Source organism: Asparagus officinalis, chromosome 3 (assembly GCF_001876935.1).
Source record: "Asparagus officinalis chromosome 3, Aspof.V1, whole genome shotgun sequence".
NCBI classification, from domain to species: domain Eukaryota; kingdom Viridiplantae; phylum Streptophyta; class Magnoliopsida; order Asparagales; family Asparagaceae; genus Asparagus; species Asparagus officinalis.
Genome location: NC_033796.1, coordinates 49,500,891 through 49,510,623, shown reverse-complemented (window position 1 = coordinate 49,510,623; position 9,733 = coordinate 49,500,891). Strand labels below are relative to the sequence as shown.

At 41.0% G+C, this 9,733-nt stretch overlaps 1 protein-coding gene across 1 annotated transcript in view; it reads left to right on the top strand.

Annotated features, from left to right (window-relative positions):
* The window catches only part of LOC109835080 (aspartic proteinase-like protein 2), a gene marked incomplete at its 5' end in the record, with an annotated part of 11,211 nt that continues 4,803 nt past the window's right edge, over positions 3,326–9,733 (top strand). The window contains one exon of the mRNA XM_020403076.1: positions 3,326–3,337. Within this exon, the coding sequence (XP_020258665.1) occupies positions 3,326–3,337 (12 nt within the window). The remainder of the gene's footprint in view (positions 3,338–9,733) is intronic.

Below are 9,733 nucleotides of genomic sequence, written 5' to 3'. Positions count from 1 at the left end.
AAATGCTTACAGACATCCAAATACTGCTCAAGGCAAAGAGAAGACGATAAACGCCATTTTCTTAGTCAGAGAGGATCATTCAAAGGAAGCAAAATAACATGGAAGAATAATATACACATCAACAGGCAACTCAGGGTGACGCGCCTTAGGCGCGACAGCTTAGGGTGACGCGCCTTAGGCGCGGCAGCTCGTGGTGACGCACCTTAGGCACGGTAGTTCATGGTGGCGCGCCTTAGGCACGACAGTATGTGGTGACGCGCGAATTACAGGGGTGTTGCGACGGTTACAAAGCAGTTATGCGATGATTTTTTGAAGTCCAAGTGGCAGCATATCATAAATGGAACGTGTGCTGACGTAGACAAGCAGTTAAATCACGAAAAAGGTGGTTAAAGGTCGTGGGAGAACAGTTTCAAGCACGATAGAACGTGGTGATAACTGCTCCTTTGGCCGCGGCAGTCCACACTGCCACGCCAATAGCCGCGGCAGTGTTGACTAGTGCGGCCAAAGGGATGTCATGTGGTCAGTTATTTTATTCTTGTTTCCATTGCTGTGCACTCCTACCCCTATAAATACCTTCTTAGACACGAAATAAAGACAGAGGGCAGATTAGAGCAGAGGGCCTTGAGTTTTTGGTGAATTAGAGCAAGAGAGAGAGTCTTTGTTCTTCACAAACATCCTCAAGAAGCTTCTGGCGATTCCTAGAGATCTAAGCTCTGAATTGATCTTTAGAAGAGTGAATATCTTACATCGATAAGATATTCTCTTTAAATTCTTACTTCGATAAACGAAGGAAGAATTCCCAAAACCTTCACGATTCAATCAGAATCTGTGAATCGGTGGTCCACGGGTTAACGCACCCCCGGCACAGGCAAAGATCCCACGCAAGCAGCGATCCAAACAACGATCCTGCGTTTGTTTCTAAAAAGTTGTAATTTTCCTTTTGTTGTGTAAGAGAAGTCTTATAAAAAGACTATTTCTTTTGAATTTGTTGTAATCGACCGAAGATATAATGAATTCCACAATGAAACCAACTTTTGACGAAAACAAACTGGCGACCACAGTGGGAGCCAAGGGTCTCGCTGCCGAGACGGTCGTGTCGCAGCCGATCAAGATTCCAGTTGAATCCATGGTCGAATACGAATTCGACCAAACCAAATTTGAGGAATATCTCTCATCATCCTCTTCAAGATCTTCATTGTCTCGTAAGTACAAGAGGATCCCACAATTGAGGAAGACCTACATGCCAAAGAAGGCACAAAATGAAGACTCTCGCCTGATTGTTGCTAAGGATTTTACTCGCAACACCTCTGCTCACAATGACTCTTATCTAGTTAAAGAGTCATCGAATCAAAGCCCACCGGTACTGATAAAGAGGGCTCGTCAGAGACAACGTCAGCGCCGCGCTCGTCAAATAGCTAAGGCCTTGGAACAAACCGACGGGGTTCGTTATCACGTGGACCTAAAGTCGAGGAGGCATCGAGTGGTTCAGTTGTCTCAACAACCAACCACTCATATCTCTACACAACTCACAACAGAGGAATGGACTTTTGTTAAGAGGGCTCGATCGACCCTCAATGAACGCATACAAAAGCGTCGTACAAAAGCTGCTCATGCCCGTGCTCTCTTACAACAAAGACGAGAGAGAAACAAGAAAACGGTGGCCAAAGAACCACCAAAATTTTACAAAATTTGGATCCCGAAGTCTGGACTTAAGCAAGATCAGCATTCGGAGCCCGTTAAGACTCCATACCCGCAAGGGGGTGGTTCTAAACGTGTGACTCCAGACATAACCTTGGATCGCTCAAAGACAGTAATAAATTGTTCTGAGAATGCCAACAAGGTTTTACACCCCCAGAAGAAGACGCATTCACCAAAAGACATCGTCATACCTGGGAGGTCATACCAACAGACGATACGATTTTTTGGCAATCATACCGATGAATCGTATTATCAAGTTGGGGGTGTGAATAAATTTCGAAAGAAAATTATTCGCTCTCGCTGTTCCTGTGCACGACTCATTAGAGCAGTATTGTCTGAATATAATTACGAAAAACAAGAAGCCATCCCACAAAGAGCCTCGGTATTCCACAGTCTTTTCACCAAAATGTCGAAGCCTAAGCCGAGACATTTTTACAAGAGAAGATCAGCTGTCCAAGATGACGAATTCCCTGAAGTCACCATCAACATGGCTAATAAAGGAAAATCTAAATGGCATTCAAGTGAATCAAATCCCGACTTTTCACCGAGAGGAAAAGTCAATTCAAGAATTGCCAAACGGATGTCCCGACTCCAGTTAGGAGCCATCAGACATAGGGACTACAAGAGAATGCATGAAGGAACGTCATCAGAAGGTGAGCTTTCGGATACTTGTTATGCGATCGCTTCGGATGATACGGTATCTAGCACAGGACAAACCAGAGAAGTCCACACGATCACCTCTGATCAATTTGCTCAAATGCTTCAAAAAGCTCTAACGAAGCAACGTGAAGAAATTAGAGCTGAGATGAAGACAGAGATGGAGTTAGCTATCCAACAAATGAGAGAATTGCTAACTCAACGGCCTCAATCTCCTGAGTCCAGTCAGCGAGCTGAATCCAGCCACCACACTCAGAATGTGACAGATGATAGTGATCCAGAAGTGGATGAAGTCATTATGGCTGATACACCTCCCAATAGCAATAACGCTGGGGGTGGTTTAACACACCCTCCCAATAACGATATTGGGGGTGGTTCAATGGCACCTCTTACAGGGGGTGGCCTAATTCATTCTCCTCAACGTCCTTCGAATGAAGACATAGACGATGACGAGAAAATGAAAGAGCTTGAAAACAAAGTCAATGCTTTGATGACGATTTAAGAAGTGAAAAAGACGGGTATTCCATATCCCTATCCAAGAGAATGGAATTCAATACCGTACCTGGCAAAATTCAATTTGATTAACTTCACACTGTTTGACGGGAAAAGCTCGCCTACTCAGCACTTGATTTATTTCAAGTCTCATTTGGGCATGATCTCTAGAAATGAGGCTTTAATGGTCCGGTCATTCGTTGGCACCCTTCGTGGGCCCGCCTTCGATTGGTACCAACGTCTTAAGCCAGGGAGCATCAATTGCTGGGATGACATAGAAAGTTTATTCCTCAGCAATTTCTTCGATGATGACACCGAAGTGTCAATCGGATACCTTTTAGATGAGAAGCAAAAAGACGGAGAGTCAGTCGACAATTTTGTCAAGCGCTTCCGTAATAAGGCATTGAATTGCAGAGATCCGGTTACAGAGGAGTTCATCCTGCAAACATGCCATAATAATCTCTCTATCGAGGTCCTGGAAGCCCTGGGGGTCGTACCATCCAAAACTTGGAAAGATTTGAAAATGCGCGGTGAACAAGCTGAACATTTTCTTAAAAGAAAGAAAGCTGAGAGAAGCCGACCGACGACGTCTGCAATCACTGGGAACGCGACTCCCGATCCGAGGTTTCAAAAGGAGTATTCTTTCGAAGATGATGAAGCTCCAGCCATCTTAAAATACCTCCTCGCCAACGACAAGATCGAGCTACCACTTATTAAAGATCAAGAGGGAGCTAAGAGAGTTACGGATCCAAACTACTGTGCGTACCACAGAAGGGTTCTTCATCCCACCGAGATTTGCTTCGGACTTAAAAATAAAATCCAAGCCTTAATTGACTCCGGAAGGGTTCTTCATCCCACCGAGATTTGCTTCGGACTTAAAAATAAAATCCAAGCCTTAATTGACTCCGGTGTCATAATGGCAAAACAAGCCAAATAAAAATGACGCCAAACTCCATGGGATACACGAGTATAAACTGTTTTCCCATAACTCCGAAGAGTATACGAGTATAAACCGCTTCTTCATGTCACTCCAAAGAGTATACAAGTATAAACTGCTTCTCATTCCTCCAACCGGTATACGAGGTTAAACTGTCCCCTGATACTCCAATAGGTATATGAGTCTAAACTGTTTCCCACTCTTGACGGGAAGTTCCTAGAGAATTATTTTACATGTAATATTCTTAAGGATAACCCGGTCATGTAACTCAGTATGATGTTAGACCCAGTTTTGCGAAGAAAGCTAGGGGTGGGTGGTTCGTGTAACGGAAGTTCCCAAAAGAATGTTATATATAATTTTCTCAGGGATAACCCGATTATTACAAACAAAGTGATAAACACCACATCCCCACGGTGATTTCCGAATACTCTTTTGCTGAGATGAGATTCGATCACTTCTTTAGATCAATCTTCCCTCACAAAACTCATTTGGTCAAACCTTTAAACAGTTAGGACCAAAGCCAAAATCCCCTCTCGATTCCTTTCATGAACGAGAGGTCCACTCAAATTGAACGATCAAACCTTTAAATAGTTAGGATCGTCTCAAAACTCCCACTTGGTCAAACCTTACTACAGTTAGGACCACAACCAAAATCTCTTCTCGATTCATTCCATGAACGAGAGATCCACTTTTAGTTGAATAATCAAACCTTATGACAATTAGGATTATTCAAACCAGTCCAGATTCTCTAAGTGGAGATCCCACTTTGAGTTTTCTTTGCACCAGGAGATAGAATATAAAATTCTTTCTCTCTAATTTCGGGTTCATCTCTACCAACAAACAAGAGACCAGGAGATAGAATATAAAATTTTTCCTCTCCAATTTCGGGTTCATCTCTACCAACAAACAAGAGACCAGGAGATAGAATATAAAATTCTTCCTCTCCAATTTCGGGTTCATCTCTACCAACAAACAAGAGACCAGGAGATAGAATATAAAATTCTTCCTCTCCGATTTCGGGTTTATCTCTACCAACAAACAAGAGACCAGGAGATAGAATATAAAATTCTTCCTCTCCAATTTCGGGTTCATCTCTACCAACAAACAAGAGACCAGAAGATAGAATATAAAATTCTTCCTCTCCGATTTCAGGTTTATCTCTACCAACAAAAAAGAGACCATATTACTCCAATGGGTGCACGAGTCTAAACTGTTTCCCTAGCCTCAACAGGAAGTTTCTGGAGAATATTACTCAAAATATTCTTAAGAATAACCTGATTAACTCTCAACGGGTATATAAGGTTAAACTATTTCCCGAACACTCCGATGAGTATATGAGTATAAACTGCATCTCCTTGAACCTCCCAATGGGTATATGAGGTTAAACTATTTCCCGAACACTCCAATATAGTATACGAGTATAAACTATTTCTCCATTCTTCGACGGCAGTTCTAATTCAAGACTTCGACAACGGCCACGCGATAAACGCAACACCGGAGGAATCTTAGCTATTCTACAAAGCACTGAATATGCTAAAAGATGAAGAAGTCAAAGATTGAAGCCATTCATAGACCATGCTACGCAATTTCCTCAACAAAGCACTGGAGAAATTGCAAGGAAAGCTTATCATATCCAAAGTGTCCCAGACTCTTCTCTAAAGAAATGATGAGTCTGAGATACTTTGGAGGGGGTATCTGTAGGCGTCAAAAATGCTTACAGACATCCAAATACTACTCAAGATAAAGAAGAGGCGATAAACGTCATTCTCTTAATCAAATGGGATCATTCAAAGGAAGCGAGACAACACAGAAGAACAATATACATATCATCAGGCAACACACTGTGGCGCGGCAGGATATGGTGCCGCGGCTAAAGCGCGGTAGCCCATGGTGCCGCGGCTAAGGCGCGGCAGCCTATGGTGCCGCGGCTATAGCGCGAAACCTATGGTGCTCGGCATTATAGGGAGTTGCTGCGGCGGCTTACAGCAGTTGCTACGATGATTATTTAAAGCCCCTGCCAAGCTATAGAGATAGAAGTGGTGACGTGGAAGAGTTGAACCATGAAAAGGTGGTTCAAAGCGGAGAGAACGGTTTTAAGCACGATGAAGTGCTGGTAACGATGTCTTTGGCGCGGCAGCCCTCTGTCGCGTCATATAGCTCGCGGCACAGCCCACACTGCCGCGCCAAATAGCCACGCCCAGTGTTGGCTACCGCGGCAAAGTGATGGTTATCTGGTTGGTTGGTTTCGCCCCACTTTCAACTGGGATGCATCCTCCCTATAATAACCTCCTAGGCATTGATAAAGAAAAGGGCAGATTAAGAGCAGATGGGCTTGAAGTTTTGGTGAATTAACAAAGAAGAGAGTCTTGCCTTCTCACAAATCTCCTCAGAAAGCTTCTGGCAGATTCCATTAGAGATCTAAGCTCTGATACTTGATTCTTTGAAGAGGTGAACATCTTAACAGTAGAATAAGATATTCTCTTTAAATTCTTACTTCGATAAACGAAGGAAGAATTCCAAAAACTTCACGATTGCAATAGATCTGTGAATCGGTGGTCCACGAGCCAAAGCACTCCCGGCACAGGTAAAGTCCCACAAAGCAGAAATCGATAAAACGATCCTGCATTTGTTTCTAAAAAGTTGTAATTTTCCTTTTGTTGTGTAAGAGAAGTCTTATAAAAAGACTATTTCTTTTGAATTTGTTGTAATCGACCGAAGATATAATGAATTCCACAATGAAACCAACTTTTGACGAAAACAAAAGTTGGTTTCATTTTGGAATTCATTATATCTTCGGTCGATTACAACAAATTCAAAAGAAATAGTCTTTTTATAAGACTTCTCTTACACAACAAAAGGAAAATTACACTTGCGTGGAATCTTTGCCTGTGCCGGGGGCGCTTTGACTCGTGGACCACCAAATCACAGATTCTGATTGAACCGTGAGGGGTTTAATGATTCTTCCTTCGTTTATCGAAGTAAGAATTTGAAGCGAATATCTTATCGATGTAAGATGTTCACTCTTCTAAAGATCAAGTCAGAGCTTAGATCTCTAGGAATCGCCAGAAGCTTCTTGAGGATGTTTGTGAAGAAGGAAGACTCTCTCTTGCTCTAATTCACCAAAAACTCAAGGCCCTCTGCTCTAATCTGCCCTCCCTCCTTTATTTCGTGCCTAGGGAGGTATTTATAGGGGTAGGAGTGCACCACAGTTGAAATGGGGGCGAAACAACCAACCAGATGAACCTTCTTTGGCCGCGGCAGCCAACACTGCCGCGGCTATTGGCGCGGTAGTGTNAGACTAACCATCTTTGGCCGCTGCAGTCTAGACTGCCGCGGCTATTGGCGCGGCAGTGTGGACTGCCGCGGCCAAAGGGGTGGTTACCAGCACGTTCCATCGTGCTTGAAACCGTTCTCCCACGACTTTTAACCACCTTTTTCGTGGTTCAACTGCTTGTCCACGTCAGCACACGTTCTATCTCTAGTATGCTGCCACGTGGGCTTTAAATAATCATCGTACAACTGTCTTGTAACCGCCGCAGCACTCCCCTATAATAGCCGCGGCACCATAGGTTGCCGCGCTATAGCCGCGGTACCATAGGCTGCCGCGCCTTAGCCGCGGCACCATGGGCTGCCGCACCTTAGTCGCGGCACCATGTACTACCGCGCCTCAGCCGTGCCGCCATGTACTGCCTGTTGGTGTGTACATTGTTCTTCCATGTTGTCTCGCTTCCTTTGAATGATCTCATCTGATTAAGAGAATGGCGTTTATCGTCTTCTCTTTGCCTTGAGTGGTATTTGGATGTCTGTAAGTATTTTTTGATGCCTACAGATACCCCCTCCAAAGTATCTCAGACTCATCATTTCTTTAGAGAAGAGTCTTTCTTATACTATACATGTATATATAAGTATACTCTCTCTTATATATGTTTACTCTCTCTTATATAAGTATATATAGGTATACACTCTCTTATATATGTATAATATATGTGTATATACATATATATATACTAATATACTCTCTCTCTCTCTTAGTATATATGTATATATAAGTATACTCTCTCTTATATATGTATAATATGTGTGTGTGTGTGTATACTCTCTCTCTTAGTATATATGTATATATAAGTATACTCTCTCTTATATATGTATAGTCTCTCTTATATAAGTATATATAAGTATACACTCTCTTATATATGTATAATATATGTGTGTATATATATATACTAATATACTCTCTCTTTTAGTATATATGTATATATAAGTATACTCTCTCTTATATATGTATAGTCTCTCTTATATAAGTATATATAAGTATACACTCTCTTATATATGTATAATATATGTGTGTATATATATATACTCTCTCTCTTAGTATATATGTATATATAAGTATACTCTCTCTTATATATGTATAATATGTGTGTGTATACTCTCTCTCTTAGTATATATGTATATATAAGTATACTCTCTCTTATATATATATACTCCCTCTTATATAAGTATACTCTCTCTTATATATGTATAATATGTGTGTGTATACTCTCTCTCTTAGTATATAAGTATAGTATATTACAACGGCTACTTCTTCCCCATTGGCCCAACGGGCAATGGCTACTTATGCGATTTTCTCTCTCTCAAGTTATAGATTATAAATATATATAATATATTTACATATAATATATGTATATATAATATATATAATATATGTATATATAATATATACTTACATAATAATTTATAAGTATATACTAATACATAATTATATAAAATATAATAAATTTAAACTAAATTTTAGCATTTTTTATCAAAAAAAAAAGAAAAGAAAAAAATTGAAAAAATCCGGGCCGACCCGGTTGGGCCCGGACCCGGCCCGGGGTACCCGGGTCCAGGTCCGGGCTCCGGTTTTGCCCGGCCCGGATGGACAGGCCTATGTCTACTCAAGTGCAAGCGCAGAGAACTTCAAAACTGATCAATTATAAAGTTAACAGTGTCATTAACACCTCAAGCATAATTAACTAGCATCCTTAAATATGTCCAACTAAATAATTAATATGGTTAAATAATATTTGGAGCATTCACATGTTCATTAATCCTCAATGATAGAGAATGAGTTGGTTGACCATGTCAAATGTCCACCCCTTCAAAGTTTGCCATATGGAAAAGAAAAAAAAATGATTTAAAAATTAGATGATGAAAGTTTGGCGGGCTTGAAGTTGGAACGCAATTGAAGAAGAAAGAATAGGTTAAAGCCAATTGCTAGTTTTGACTTTCTCGCCAAGCACCACCCGAGAAAGGAAGGTCTCGTGGGTCTAAAACCACTTTTTTTTACAAGTGACACCCTTCTTGAATAAGTAATTGTCAACCACCCCATGTCTCATGTTTACTACATAATTAATACCCTCCTTTAATTTGTTGCACATAGTTTCAAAACTTTATTGTAAAGGGTACTAAATATATTGTTCGAGCAATTTAGATGATTCAAATTTGAGTTTAATTCGATATTAGTCCCTAAAATCTTTCATATTCTGATACTAGTCCTCTAAATCTCATGAGTATCTCGAAACTCACCCCTCTAGTTAGCACCAGCTTGAAAGATTTTGGAGAAACAGTTTCAAGCCATTTAAGTGATTTAGGGAACTTATTAATTAAAACTGACAAAGTGGGGGGCTGATTCAAAATATCAAAGATATCGGGACTAATTTCGAAATTGGATCGGGCCTCACGAGGCGAAAAGCACGTAACCTGCTCAAGCCTACCATGCATGGATCAACCATCAACGCATGAAGAAGCAGTCTCTCCCGTCGGCTACCCAACAACAGATTATTTTTTAAAAAATAACATAAAAATAATAATATTTGTTTTGTATAAATACCCGACTCGTTGCCGCGATATCTTCTCTACTTTCCATCTTCGAGACTTTTGATAATGAACTCGATTCCGGTAACCGTA